Source organism: Schistocerca cancellata, chromosome 2 (assembly GCF_023864275.1).
Source record: "Schistocerca cancellata isolate TAMUIC-IGC-003103 chromosome 2, iqSchCanc2.1, whole genome shotgun sequence".
Lineage (NCBI taxonomy): Eukaryota > Metazoa > Arthropoda > Insecta > Orthoptera > Acrididae > Schistocerca > Schistocerca cancellata.
The window spans coordinates 808,597,698-808,613,263 of record NC_064627.1 but is presented as its reverse complement, the minus strand read 5'-3'; the positions used below and the strand labels follow the sequence as shown (position 1 = coordinate 808,613,263).

The 15,566-nt window shown below is 37.8% G+C and overlaps 1 protein-coding gene across 1 annotated transcript in view; it reads left to right on the top strand.

The window, feature by feature from the left end:
* LOC126162673 (coatomer subunit delta) overlaps positions 1 to 15,566 on the top strand; it is a 116,073-nt gene that overhangs the window by 47,517 nt on the left and 52,990 nt on the right. Inside the window, exon 6 of the mRNA XM_049919322.1 lies at positions 1,673 to 1,840. Coding sequence (XP_049775279.1) covers positions 1,673 to 1,840 — 168 coding nt within the window. The remainder of the gene's footprint in view (positions 1 to 1,672; positions 1,841 to 15,566) is intronic.

The window sequence follows — 15,566 nt, the reverse complement described above, 5'->3', positions numbered from 1 at the left end:
TCCTACTGATTCTTGCAGATATACGTAGTTTACAATCAGCCATAGCTCACAGTGGAAAATGAATATGCTTTATGATATCAGATAATTGAGTCTTTGCTTGCTCTGTATGGACCAACTGGCTGTTCCTGGGTCATTGCACGTTAGTTGCTTCTCACACAGCTCTGTCGAGCTGACTGCTATTGTAAATGCAGTGTGCAGAGATCAGTGAGTAACCCAGCTAGTGAAACTTTTGAAAATTACTTTTAACATTTCTAGTGCTTAAAATGCCTACATTTTCTCTAAGATCATTTTACTAAAACTTCATAGCTTTGTATGGTAAGCTCAGAAGCACATTGGTCCATTCCATTGAAATGAATCCTCTATTGTGCCAGATATTAGTGCTGTATTTTCTTCGAGAATATAACACAAAAATTTCAGACAGAATTTTTGGATATATTTGTACGATACCTCATCAAAGATTTCATCCAAAGGCTGACAGAGTGTTTATTCTTTTGTGTGTGCCTTTCAATGACTCAATGCTGCTGCTATTTGATGAGTACTCTTCTTTACTCCTAAGTTACTTGTACTCACCTTGTGTTTGAGGTAAGTGGTAGATGGGCTGGCTTCTCAGATGAAATGTTGTCAGTGTCAATTCCAACAGATGCACAACAATTGTGATGGAAGCTGGGTTACGTTGTAAAGTATAATCTAACTAAATACACAATAAGTAAAGTAATAAAGTAATTTAATGTTACCATACTGGGAATGTTGCAGTGGTAGAAGCTACTGTACTCTTGCCACAAAAGAAACTGCAGAGAAACGGATAGTGAAAACTTGTCGTGCATAAAATGGAAACAACAGCGTAACAGAACACCCAGAAGCATACCATTAGTCAGTCAAACCAAGGAAACCCAGAGGTTACAACTTAATATCGACTCATACATCTCTAAGAACAGCACTGTATGAAGCATACAATAATGTGGACAGTCAGATCTGGGCAAAAAATTTGTGCCATATAATCCTTGGAAGCTCAAGGCCTGTAAAATCAATGAACAGATCACTTAGATCTTTTTATTTTTTTATTTCTAAAAATCTGTGAAGGCTATAATAACATAATTGATATGCCCACATTATAAGTTTGATCAAAAATCTGGGAGAGTGTCATATTGTAAGTGATGTGCATCACATTGTAAATTTTGGCAAAGGTTTAATTTGCAGAGAGTAACTGAAAAGTACTCAATAAGTTTATAAAAGAAGAGATGCAATGAGAAGTTATCAAATACCAAACACTCTTCTAAATTTTAATGTGTTGAACATCTCTCCCCTTATATTTTTGCTTCAGCGGTGATCCCAGGTTTCCATAAAATGTGGAACCAGATCCCATTTCTTCATATTTACCTTATACCCACTGCCTTCAGGCCAGCTTTAGATTTCACTGCTTCTACAGCAATAGCATACGAAAATAAACCCTCCATCGGCCATGTGTTATTGTGGTATAAAAGTCTAGGATGTTTAGCAGATGTTTTGTTTGCAATTTAGTGTTCATTGAGTGCAATTCTGTTTGTCAGCCTACATTTCTAAAGTTTTTGTAACCTATTGTTAGTGTGTGTTTCACATATGAGGCTATTTATATGGTATCTAATAGTGACGTGTCTCAGGTTTTATTTATCATTTTTAACTCTACTTTCAACAGAAAGCCAACAGTTCCAGCAAAGGCAATGAAATTGGGCAGTAAATCAAGGGATGTGGAATCATTTGTGGATCAGCTAAAATCAGAGGGAGAGAAGGTTGTCTCACCAACTATCAACAAATCTGTTGCCAACACAAAACTACCACATGCCTCCACCGAGCCAACAGAAGAGTGAGTATATAACAGCTATATTATAAACATATCCAAGAGTTAACTGACAGTGGATACCTAATGTTTTAAACTTAATGCAACTGTGATTGCCAAAATGAAATATGAAGAAAGATGATTTCTCAGCCAAGATCGCATTTTTAAAAGTTTTATTTATGATGTCTGGTTTCGGTAAGCAGCGATACCACCAACTGATCTGTGAATAGTATGCATCAGATGTAAAAATGTATTACATTATGAAAACTGGCATACATGGTATTAATATAATACATAGATTGAATTATTATTATTGCACATATGTCAGGAAAGGTTAATACATGTGGCCAATTTGAGGTATAAATTTACTCTATATCATAATTAGCTGGACAGTTGACATAAGATATATTGGCATATGAAAGTTAAAACCAATGTATACAGTATGCTCAAAGTTAAAACCAGTATTTACAAAATGTTTCACCAAGTGCATCCATCCCGTATTACACATCACAGAGTACATTACTGATGCAAAAAGCACCACTGAACTGACACACTACGAAAGTTACTAGAGAACATTTTTACATTTAGTGCCGCTACAGGTCACTTGTGTATTCAGTTCATCATCAGTTGAAAATCTAAATATGTAATTTTAATAAAAATGTGATAGCTGGTATATGTTGAATTGCAGACTGGCACAACAAAAACTGTCAGAACTTCAGTCTTTGTTGTGGTTTTCTGAGACTCAGCATCTCTGCTACATGGTGAGAAGCAACTATCCTTTTTATAATGTTGTTACATTCCGTCCTCGATTTTCCATTGTTTGATAACTGATATACAATCATAAAATTATTTCGTTAGCAGATAGGAGCTAAAATATTTTCTAAAAATAGAATGAAGTATGTAACCATGTGGAAGTAAAACAGTAAGCTGAAGAAGGCAACTTGTTAAGATTACAACCTAAGTTTTAATCCAAAATCTGTCTTTGCAACATGTCTGATACAAGAAAAATAATCACATAGTAGCATTTATTGACAATATGCTTGCACAGTGGAAACCTAATTGATGATTAAGTTTGCACAGCATAGAACCCCATATGTACTGGTAGCGCTTATTATACAGGTGAAAAAGAGACATTCTTGCACCAAGCAGTTTTAAGGTCAATGTCCACAGCACACACATGCAGAGGCAAACACATCACAGGCAAACACATCACAGGAGATCATTGACACAACATCACCTGCTCAGTATACCACGATACGTAGCCCGAGGTCTACATATGATTTTGGACTCCCAACAACCATTATGAAGGGAAAACATTAAAATCTCAAAACTACAACAGTAATATGACAACGATGACAAAGAAAATTCTCTAAGACACTAAAATATTTTGATAAGATAGGGATGTAATTGTAAGTTTGAGGTGTAATTAAGCAGTGTGTTGCCCATGGGTATAAACAAAGTCAAATCCACAATGCAGCTACATAGAGGTCATAGAAAAATAAATAGCCCATACATGATCCTGCTAAAGATAGGTGAAACAAGATGACATTTAGCTCCGAGGTAGTGTGAAATGTCATGTATACAAGAAGAAAATTACAAAATTTAGCCTTTCTATCCTCTTCAACAGATAATTTATATAAAGAGCTCTTTTTAAAATTGTTAGTAACATTATAAGTAAGTCTCAGATTATGCAGGTCAAAATGTAGGCAAGAGATTTCTATAAAACGATTCACTTGAGTCAAACTAAGGTAGTTAAGGTAGAAGATATTTTTAAAAATAAGCTTACCAAAACACAATTTGAGGATGCGTTAAATTTTTTCCAAAGTAAATTAAAAATATTGTCAGATCAAGTTAAAAGTAGACACAGTAAAATCTTGAAACAGTTGGTGTCATATGCCTTTAGAACTAATGCATTTACTCCAGATGATGTACTCATTTTTGCCAATCAAATTAAAAATCTTTGTAATATTCAGTTTCACTGGTTCAGAAGAAAAATTACTAGAAAAGAGCTTGCACTATAGTATATAAAATAAATGTAAACTGCAAGATGTGGAAGAAATAATAACTAATACCACAATTGTGTACATTCCTCTGTTATGAACTAAAGAAAGATCGTAACAGTGGCAGTTAATTCAGCTGATGATATAAGTAATGAGCTTAATGTATTATCACAAACTTTTAATAAAAGAATCATCTCGAATTCTATTAGCAAGTTATTGCGATCAGAGCGGACAAAAGCACTACTGTCATGGTAGTACACGATCAAGATTACATTTTAAAAACTGAAAAATTCTTTATTGCAAATAATATTGCTAGCATTGCTAAAAAATCAACCAATAAATTCAATTAAATTTAAAAAAAGAAAATAGATGACTGCAACTTAATCCTGGATGGTAAAGGAAAACTTGGTTTGAAGGTGATGAACTTAGCTCTTCCTGCCTTATGCTCCCACGTCGAGGCATGTAAACGTGAAAGATCATTAGACCGACCGTTGATGAGAGATTTGTGCCTAACTACAAACTGAAGAAATTTTTATGTCAGAAATTAAAAGAAATTTATGTTTTTGAAAATTCACTCAGTATAAAAACCAATGTGGAACTTGCATCATTTTTACAAAACATTGACATTCCTAATGACTCCACATAGGTAAACAGCATTCCTCTTAAGGAATGCCTAGAAATTATTAACAAAAATTTAACACACCAAAAATTGAGCCTGGCTGAAGTTAAGGAACTGATTGAATTATTGGAACTTTCACTGTCCTATAATTATTTTTCATTCGATGACAAAATTTATCATCAGAGTGAAGGTCTGATCGTGGACAATTGCCTATCAGGCACCATGGTTGACATTTTTGTTAACAATTTAGAAAGTAAATTTTTAATAACAATACAAGTTGTGAAGATAAAACTGTATATGTATGAGACACACAGATGATGTGATTGCCCTCATTAAAGGCAACAAAGAGGCAGTGCTAGATTACCTAATGGTTTTAAACAGGATTCGTAAGAATATTCAATTTACTGTGTAAATAGAAAAAGAAGGAATTATTAATTATCTAGATCTTACTATTAAAAGAGTAAATAGCAAGCATAAGGTCAGCATTTTCCGTGAACCAACATGTACAGATTCCATTATAAAGGCAAATTCCTGTTAACCACTGCAATATAAACATGCATTTTTCAACTCCATAAATCATAGGTCATATCACTAGAACAAGATTTTATAGTCACCAAATTATGTACCTTGAAGCAGATTGCTGTAAACAACAGATATAATAGCCAACTAGTCGAGACTTGTATAAAAAAAATTGAAAAATAAACTGAACAGCAATAGCAGTAAGATTCTCCAAAATAAGATAAAAGTTAACCCTTTGACTGCTGGAGGAACTCAACCTGCTTGGCACGCTGAGGTGCCGTGGCCTGCGGCGTAATCTGGCTACCTGAGCTGCGTGCCTGTCCCTCAGAGCTGCCGCTGGGACCAGATCGGCCCGCGCTGCCCAACCCGCCTTGTGCTGAATATTTCTTGGCTGAATACGACTCGCGCAGAGTCAGCATGAATTTTTTGTGATTTTGAGCTGTAATATCTTGGGCAGTAGTGTTTGTAAAGAAATAAAATTTGGCCATCTTGTGCAACTTTATGCATTCTCTTAAGAATAATAATGAAAAGAATTTTACGAGCCATATTGAGCCAGAAAATTGTAGGTAAATTGGCCAAAAAAAATAGGCACCTGAAAAAATTTCAGAGTTTGGATTCTTGCATCTCCTGAACTAATGTTATGACAAACTTGAAACTTGGCATGTAGTAACCTAATAACACAAGGTTCTTAAATATAAAGTTTCATTTCCCTAGCACTTTTCAGTACTGAAAGAATCAAGCGCAAAATTGAAGATTTTGTAAAAATGTCAAAAATGCAGTATTTTCGTTCCGATTTTGCTAAAAAAACTATGCTCTGTAAAACATACCAAGCTGTACAACTGGAATGAAAGTTGGGCATGAAAATCAGGACCGAAAACAATGTAAACTTCGGGTTAGCATATCTAGTAGTGTGAACACATGATGAAAATGTAGAGTGCAATAGATTGACCGCACAACGATAAGGAATAAAACATTTTCTTCCTCTTCTATTTTCCAATAATCTACAAATTAGTCGAAAAGCTGTTGATTTTTATGAAAAGATGAAAGCAGGGTGTATTTGATACTTCTTTTTCAAATACTGTTTTCTATTAATGTTTCAAAGCCAGTCTCATTCAAACAACAAATTTTAAGCCCCTCACCCTCCCCAGAACAACGAGTTTAATTTTCAATATTGGCTAACAACAGAAGCAAAGTAGCAAGAAAAATCGTACTGAGAAAAGAGTTTTAACTTTGGCATGTTGTTTCTTGTTGATCAAAGGCGTTTAAATCAGGTATGGCTAACATGCTTTGTACAAGTAGACCTAATGTGATCTACACTTGTACTACTAAGAATAAAAGAATGTAACTCTTACGTGTTAATAATTTAAATGTATTGTACGCAGATTAATATATGGGTTTTGTTATACTGTCGCAATGTACTCGGCGTAATCACGTTTGCCACAGTACAGATATTGCGCCATCTCAATCACAAAGTCCGTTCATTTGCCAGTAAACTGCTACATATGAAGAAGTCGGGCTTCATTTGAATAGTTTTACACCTGTTGCATCTATTTCCCATCCTTCTTTTCAATCCGGGCTTTGGGCCAGCAGTGGCAAAGTTAAAAATAATTTTTTTTTTTTTTACATTTTTCCTTTTTTTTTTTGTTATTTATTCAGAAGTGTCAATAAATTTTCTCAGATATAGTTCCCAATGATTAATAATGCTTCTTTTTATGTTAAGTCTCAAAGCAGTGTGCAGCATATAATGGAACGTTGCAAGTTTTGCATTGGTATCTAGTTTCCCAGCGCACTTTCTGTTTCGTGCATACCGCACATCTGCGCATTAGTGTACTTTTCTGCGAATGTTCACTCACAATAACAGCTGGAAAATGTCTCCCTGTGAATCACAGAGGATTGTCGTCATCATAGCGCCTTCCCCTACCAGCTTTTCTCCGTTCTGTAACATATTTTTCTACAATCTCCCTTACGAGAGAAAGGTGAAACTCTGCGAGTGCCATTTTTCGTGCTGTTACCGACTGGTGGAGAGCATGACCATTTAGAATGCACAAATCCAGAATGTGAAAAAAATATTTCTTATACCATTTCACAGTCTTACGCACTTATCCCACTGAGCTCAGTAACATGCCCAGTGGTCAACTGCACCCATACTCTGATTGCAATCGACAATACATTGCGGTTTCTTTATTTTTTCGCCAGTATTTCTGTCAGTCTTCTCTGTTTCAACCATTTGTGTTGTGTGACTTGGGGTTAACATGATAGCGAGGACCTTGTCAGTGGACCTAAACTCAGTTTCCCCTTGTTTTAATTTCTTTTGCAGTTTTGGCATGTTGCACCTGTTCTTACGAACAGTGCCACATGCGGCTGTTCCACGGTTGTGAAGCCAGAGGAACAGGTTCAGGCTGGAGTACCAATTATTGACATATAGAATATGACTCTGTTCCAAATATGGTCCTATAAGAGTTGCCACTACGTCACCACTTTTTCCCAAATGGTGGAACCCAATTTTTGTTGTTGTGCCGGTATATACAATAAAATCTAAAATATACCCACTCTGACAGTCACACAATACAAATGTCTTTATTCCGAATCTACTTCGCTTGGTTGGAGTAAATTACTTAAAAGATAATCGTCCTTTGAACAGCAAGAGACTTTCATCTATACAATGCTACTGATGTGGGTGAAATGAATTACGAAACCTCTTTTGAACTTTGTCAACAATTGTCCTAATTTTAAATAGACTGTCGCCTCCAGTACTTGCAGAGTTATCACTGAAGCGTAACATTCTCAGAAGTAGACAAAAACGATCGCAGGACATAATTTTGCTGAAAACTGTTGTGTTCAAAAGTGTATCTCTGGACCAATACTCACTTAATTTTAACTTCTTAACTTGTGCCATTAGAAGGCAAACAGCAATAAAACAATACATTTCCTCAAATACAGTGTCTTTCCACTTTGACAGTCGAGAATTCACAGATTCTGTAGTATTTTCTCTGGTGTAAATGTAAAAATGATTTGTTTCATCTGCAATAAATTGCAACAGTTCTTGAGACATAAATATAACAAAAAATGAAAGAATGCTTGGGTCAGTATCTAACTGACATTTGTGTCCTGAACTTGTCATCGAAGTAATGGTTTAACTGCTGGAAATCAGTTTCTTTCCAGTAAAATTTCTCACTTAAGCACCCTCTTTTCCGAACCGTTTCACTTCGGATTCAGAGGAACTGCTGACGGTAATTCTTGCTCTTCCCTCTGATGTAAAGGGCTGAGGACTACAGCTTCAAGATTCTGTTGAAGACTCATCACTGTTAGAAATGTCAGATAATTCACACTCACTGTCGCTCTTAGTGAGCATATCCAGGATTTCTTTATCTGTGCAACCATGGCGAAGTAACATTTATCACATAGAAAACAAGAAAACTGACAAAAATACAGGAATCGAAGTCGAATTTGGCGAAGAGGGAACACAGCAACAAACATATATGCACTCTTTAATTATACAGTCAGACCACTGAACAGCTACTGGAAGAGCAGGACGGAAAGACAGCTCTGTGTGTTTACACGTCTGCAGTGCTCATGTAGCTGTGACTCAGCGCACCTAAACTTGTCCCTAGCAGTGGGAAGGCCAGTGGCATGGCGCGCATAAACTCGTCCATAGCGCTGTAGGGAAGACCCAAGGCCGTGCGTATACACGTCAGTCGTGCCAGGGGAAGGGCGGAGCATGACGAGTTTACATGTCCCCAGCAGTCAAAGGGTTAATAAAACTGGCCTATAAACGAAAATATTTCTGTCAAATTTGAATGGCAGTTCTATAAATTTTATATTTCAGTAGCTTTTCAAGCCAACAACACTTAATAATCATAAATCATGACATAAGATTGGAGAAAATAATGACAAATGTAAAAACTCTGGTATGTATAAGCTGGAATGTGGACTATGTAAAGGATTCTATATAGGTCAAACATGATGATCGTCTTTTGCCAGAAACAGAGAACATATTGGAAAACATACAGACACAGTATTCGGTTATCGTCTGCAAGACTCTAAGGAGCACAACATTACCAGCATCAACCACAGTGTGAAGATTCTTCACAACACACCTAAAGGCAAGAAGTTTGATATTCTTGAAAGTTTACAAATAAATAGTCATCAGAACCAAAACAGCAATAATGTCCTTAACAACCAGATAGATTTTACAGATAACAACTTCTTTAAAATGTCTCACAATGTACTGTAGTTGCAATTTTTTGGCTTTAGCTCCTTTTATTATACTTTACAGATAATATTGCTAAAAATATTAATTAAATGCTTTTCTATACATATCATTTCTCTGGCTTCAAGTGTCATCAGAAGCAGACCATAAGCAATGGATTGGGTTAAATATTTGACATTTAACGTCACGTCAGAACTGATCATCATCTTGTCTCACCCGTCTTATGCTGGAATATGCATGGGCTATTTATTTTGCATGACTTCTTTCCTTCATCATAGCTTTGTCCTTGCTTATACCCAAAGACAGCATATTGCTTAATTTCACATCAGACTTATGATTATATCCCTATTTTATCAAAATCTTTTAGGTCTTAGTGAATTTTTTTTTTTTTTTGTCACTGCTGTCATATTATCTTTGTGGTTTTGAGATTTTAATGTTTTCCCTTTGTAATGGTTGTTGAGAGTCCAAAATCATATGTAGCCCTTGGGCTACATATTGTGGTAAATTGAGCAGGTGTTGTTGCGTCAGTGACCTATGATGTGTTTGCCTCTGCTGGTGTGTGCTGTGGACATTGATTTTAAAACTGCTTAGTGCAGGATTGCCTCTTTATGACCTATATAATAAGCTACCAGTATATAGGGGGCTCTATACTGGGCAATCCAATCATCAACTAGTTTTCCACTGTGCAAGCATGTTGTTAGTGAATCTACATCTACATGCATACTCTGCAAATCACATTCAAGTGCCTGGCAGAGGGTTCATCAACTGTGTGTTTATTAGGTTTTAATCTCAACAACAAGTTGTCTTCTTCGGCTTACTGTTTTACTTCCACATAGTTACATACTTCCTCCTGTTTTTAGAAAATATTTTAGAATCTACCTGCTACCAAAATAATTTTATAATTGTGTACCAGTAATCACATTTTTATTAAAAAAATAACGTATTCATAGCTGCAATTGGTGACGGAATGATTACAAAAGTGACCTCTAGCAGCACTAAATGTCAAGACGTTGTGTAGGAACTTTTGCTGTGTGCCAGTTCAGCAGAGCTCTTGCATCAGTGATGTACTCTGTGAACTGTAATATAGGGTTGATACACTTGGTGAAACATTTTTAACTTCGAACAAGTGAAATATTTTGTAAATACTAGTTTTAACCTTGACATGTCAATGCATCTGATATCAACCACCTATTTTGACTTCAGTAACTATGTCAATGGCTTCAGCTTCACTTTCATTCAGACTGCCAACAATATTGACAGATTTCTTCTTGTAATTTATGAGTCAAGTGTTTCTTTGGTAGTGTACAAAAGACTGAAAAAGAGAGATCTATGGGATAACAGATATGGGAAAAGATTCACATACATCTAGTGTCTTTTCATGATAACTCTAACTTTGTTTATTGAATGAGTTGTCTCTTGATATTTTATTTCAACATTATTGCTTGTTTGATTGTACCCCAAATTTATTATGTCTTACCTCTTGCTTTTCTATTATGTTTAATTTTATATACGTCTTCCTGCCCTGCCTGTTTCATCCCAGAATCCTGTGGAATAATGTTTTGTACTCTAATGTCAGTTGGATTAGATTTAAAATTTGATGTTACAAATTGTCTTTGATGCATGAATTCCAATGACTGAAGTCTGCATTGCATATTTGTCAGTAAAGACCATGAGTGTTTTAGCTCTGTGTGGCTGCAGTTATGGAAATTCTGGTAGAGAAGACAAAAATAAAAAATTAGGAAAGGCAGCCTCTCACGTGTAGCTGACTGATGGTGGGACAGGGACAAATAAATGTAATAGTGTTCAAGTACACACCCAGATGCATTAAAATGTTTGGGTTACTGTGTAATTATGTGTGGAAGAGTATCTACATACATTAGAAAAGAGTGGTTGCTTGAACGCTAGTAGAGAGAGAGAGAGAGAGAGAGAGAGAGAGAGAGATGTGTGTGTGTGTGTGTGTGTGTGTGTGTGTGTGTGTGTGTGTGTCTGTCGTACTCCTTAAGGCAGATGCAGAGTTTCTCAATGCAATCTTATTTAAATTGCTGCCACTTGGGCGGCGAGTGCGCCACGGAGAAATGCTCGAGTCTCTTTGCGGAAACAAACTGACCAACAATTAGGGCATACATTAAATCAAACTGCGCTTTCATTCAGCTATATTTACATAGGCATTACAATTTAAAACTTTTCATTGTGTTATGAAAACAATAGATTGCTATTCACTGTAAAAATTACACATTGGGTTGCAGACAGGCATGGTGAAAACACCGTTACATATTAGCCTTCAGCCAAAGACTTCTTCAGAAAACAGAACCTCACACACATTCACTCAAGCAAGCAGACCTCACACACACGACTGCTACCTCTGGCCACTCTGACCAGACTGTAACAGAAACATGTTGAATGGGAGCAACAATCCAGAGCAGGGTGAGGAAGGGGCAGGGACAGCAGTGTACAGGTGGGGGAAGAGGAATAAGTGATGCCTGGCGGTGCATGCAGGGAGTAGAGGTGGCAGGAGAGGGCTGACACACTGCATCGGCAGCCTGGCCACCTGGGGATGACAGATCTGCAGTGACAGGAGCTGCTCCCTTGTATAGTATGTTAAAGGTCTCACAAGGCTTTCAGAGCCAGACTCTAACCTCAGAGCTAGTCTGTCATGGCATACACCCCACCCCCTCCCTACCCCTCCCCCAGAACTAGCTACATAGGAGCACCCTCTTTGTCACCCTCTACCACCTTGACTGGAACAGCTGAATCACATCCTACATCAAGGCTTTGATCATTTTATCATTTTGCCCTGAAATAAGGGACATCCAATCCAAGATCCATCCCACCCCTCCAAAAGTGTTGTTCCATCATTCACCTAATGTCCACAACATCCTAGATGGTCCCTATGCCACTCCCAGCCCCAATCACATGCCACAGGGATCATATCCCTGTGGAAGACCAGGCCGCAAGACCTGCCCAACTCAACCACCCAGCACTTTTTATTCCAGTCCTATCATGGGCTTATCCTGCACCATCAGAGGCTGGGCCACATGTGGAAACAGCCATGTTATATACCAACTCTGCTGCAATCATTGTTCATCTTTTTATATTGGTATGATTACCAACCAGCTGTCCACAAGGATGAAGGACCAATACCAAACTGTGGCCAAGAGGAAAGTAAACCACCCTGTGCAACAAGAAACAGCTATACATAGCATACTTAATTTCAGTGGCTGCTTCACAACACAGGCCGTCTGGATCCTCCCCTCCCTTCTGAACTGTACAGGTGGGAATTGTCCTTACAACACATTCTCCGCTCCCGGAATCAATCTATGCTAACCTGCCATACTCGTACCCTGTACTCAACACTTTCTGCCCCCTCTGTCCTTTCATCTCATCACATTTAATTCACCTGCACACTCTTATTTTGCACTGCTCTTTGCTGGTGCATCCAGCCCATCTCTGCTCCTCACCTTTCTGCTCCCTGTTTCCCTGCCCCTCTCCCTTCCCCACAACTCCTGACACTGTACGTGTCAGCCGTGTCCTGCCACCTCTAGCCCCTGCAAGCTTTGCCAGGTACTGCCAATGTCTCTTCCCCCCACTTGCACCCTTCTGTGTGTGTCCCCCCTCCCCCCCCCCACAGACCTGCTCCAGATTGTTGCTTCCATTCAATGCATTTCTGTTGCATTCTGAATGGAGTGGTCAGAGCTAGCGGTCGTGTATGTGTGTGTGTGTGTGTGTGTGTGTGTGTGTGTGTGTGTGTGTGCGTGCGTGTGCGCGTGTGCGTGTGCGTGTGTGCGTGTGTGCGTGCACTTCTCTTTCCTGCAGAAGGCTTTGGGCAAAAGCTAATATGTAACAGTCTTTTCATCATGCCTGTCTGCAACTCAACATGTCATGTTTATGGTAAGTAGCAATCTGTCCTTTTCATAGTAATATTGATACAACCTGGGCTTTCTATTGGTTGACTTTCCATTTTGTGATATTTGTCGAAACTCTTCAGGGTGGACTGTTTCCATCGTATTTAACTCAAACTGCTTAGAAGTTAATCTGTGTAATCAACAAAATCATTGTGATAAAATTCATTGTCACTTGTGTTTGTACTTAAACATTCTCCTAAAAGCCCTGCAATCCCTTCCTCAGAACGGATTATGCATGAAGAATTAGGCATTTCATGCCTACTAGAATGGAGAGCAGCTACAAAGGTGGGTTCATTGCATGTTCTGCACACAGAGAGAGGGAAGATACGTTGCGACGCTGCCAATTTCCTTCTGTCAGTTCACACTCTGAGACAACTGACAGCGTGCTAGCATAAACATTGTTCCACAGTGAACTTTAAAGAACTGCAGTCTTAGTAATGAGACCCCCCCCCCCCCCCCACACACACACACACACAACCTTCCACATAGAATTAATTAATGTTGAACTCAATCACAATATTCCTGGTCGTATAAAATATTGGGATAAATAATTTTTCTACATGAAGTGCTATATGGTTGAAGACAACAGACTCTGAAAGCAAAACAGGTATAAAGAAAAACATAAAAAACCAGGAAAACCACTGCATTTGGTAACAAGGTATATATGCAAAACTTTATGCTGTTTTCAGATTCGTAAAAACTTTTTTAAAAACTCTAATTTATATAAATGTAAGCAATAACGAATACTTTTCCTATTGTATAACATAAAACAAATGAAAGCCCAGCGATGATGCTGAATCCTCAACAAAACATCTCCGGATGATAGCAGAAAAAGAAAGAATTGTCAGTTGTGTTTTGCTCAGGGCGGATCCCTTCCAAAAGACCAGTTTATTTGTAAAGCAAACACAGACAGAAGAGCTTCAATCTCAAGCCGATACACACACTATCACACTATTTTGTCAGTAATCATGATGTAGCTTCAGTCTTTCTTTAAATACTGTCAATGTTTAATGTTCTGTCTTTTGAACAACAACGGTTTGTTTCATTAATCAAACGAATTTTTCCATTGCTTACATTAGGCATTCTCAGTGATCGAATACATTTAAATCATTTTCAAATTTTAATGATTTGTGACCATAAGGATATCAGCAACAGATCATTTAATGTGTTACTAAAAGCTAATTTTCTTTCATTGTGGAACCTGCTACGGCGTTATAGTATGTGTACTTTATTGAACGAAATATGCTTTATGATGAAAACAGCATTGTTACGAGGTCAAAGATGAAACTTGAGCTACTAGTAATTTTTTATGCTGCTGCAGGCACAGTCACACAAATAAAGTCTAAGAAGCAGTGATTGGTACTTATATATTTCACGGCAAGAAATCCACACCATCGTCTTTGCTGTCTGACATAGATGAATCAGACTCGGCAAGATTTATGATGAATGGTTTAATAACCGTGTCCTTGCCAATTTCCCTGTTGTAATCTTCATCTTGCAGTTTTTCTGTGTGTCTTACGCAAGCCGCCCTTGCAGATGTTGAGATGCTGTCAGTTGCCTCGTGTAAGTCTCTCAACATCTGCAATTTTGAATGTAGTGTTCTTATCCGCAATATATGCTTTCACCTGAGCCCATACCAGCTCGACTGGGTTGTAATGGCAATGGTATGGGGGTAATCTAATGATACGGTGTCCATACTGCTTTGCAGTTTCATCTATTTCATAAACTCTGTATGCAGGCTTGTGTTGATTGACAAGAACCAGCAATTCTGCTCTGGTATGTGATGAGTTAGGAGGTAGTCCGTTAGATGAAAGCCATGCAATAATGTCTGCCTTTTTGGAGTTTGTATTTGGAGCTTTGTTCACTTGCACTGAGTGGATGCTCGCATTTTCCTTGACTATAACTGAAGACACAGGAATATGCGGCAATAATTGTTGTTTAAACCACCTTTTGAAGACATCATTTCAGAGTGGTAATCTTCAGAATTCTTAACCTTTAAAGCCTTAAAAATCAGCTTACCCTGGCGAATAAAGCCAGTATATGCAAGAAGAATATAATCATTCCAATCCCAAAGAAAGCAGGTGTTGACAGATGTGAAAATTACCGAACAATCAGTTTAATAAGCCACAGCTGCAAAATACTAACACGAATTCTTTACAGACGAATGGAAAAACTGGTAGAAGCCGACCTCGGGGAAGATCAGTTTGGATTCCGTAGAAATACTGGAACACGTGAGGCAATACTGACCTTACGACTTATCTTAGAAGAAAGATTAAGGAAAGGCAAACCTACGTTTCTAGCATTTGTAGACTTAGAGAAAGCTTTTGACAATGTTGACTGGAATACTCTCTTTCAAATTCTAAAGGTGGCAGGGGTAAAATACAGGGAGCGAAAGGCTATGTACAATTTGTACAGAAACCAGATGGCAGTTATAAGAGTCGAGGGGCATGAGAGGGAAGCAGCGGTTGGGAAGGGAGTGAGACAGGGTTGCAACCTCTCCCCG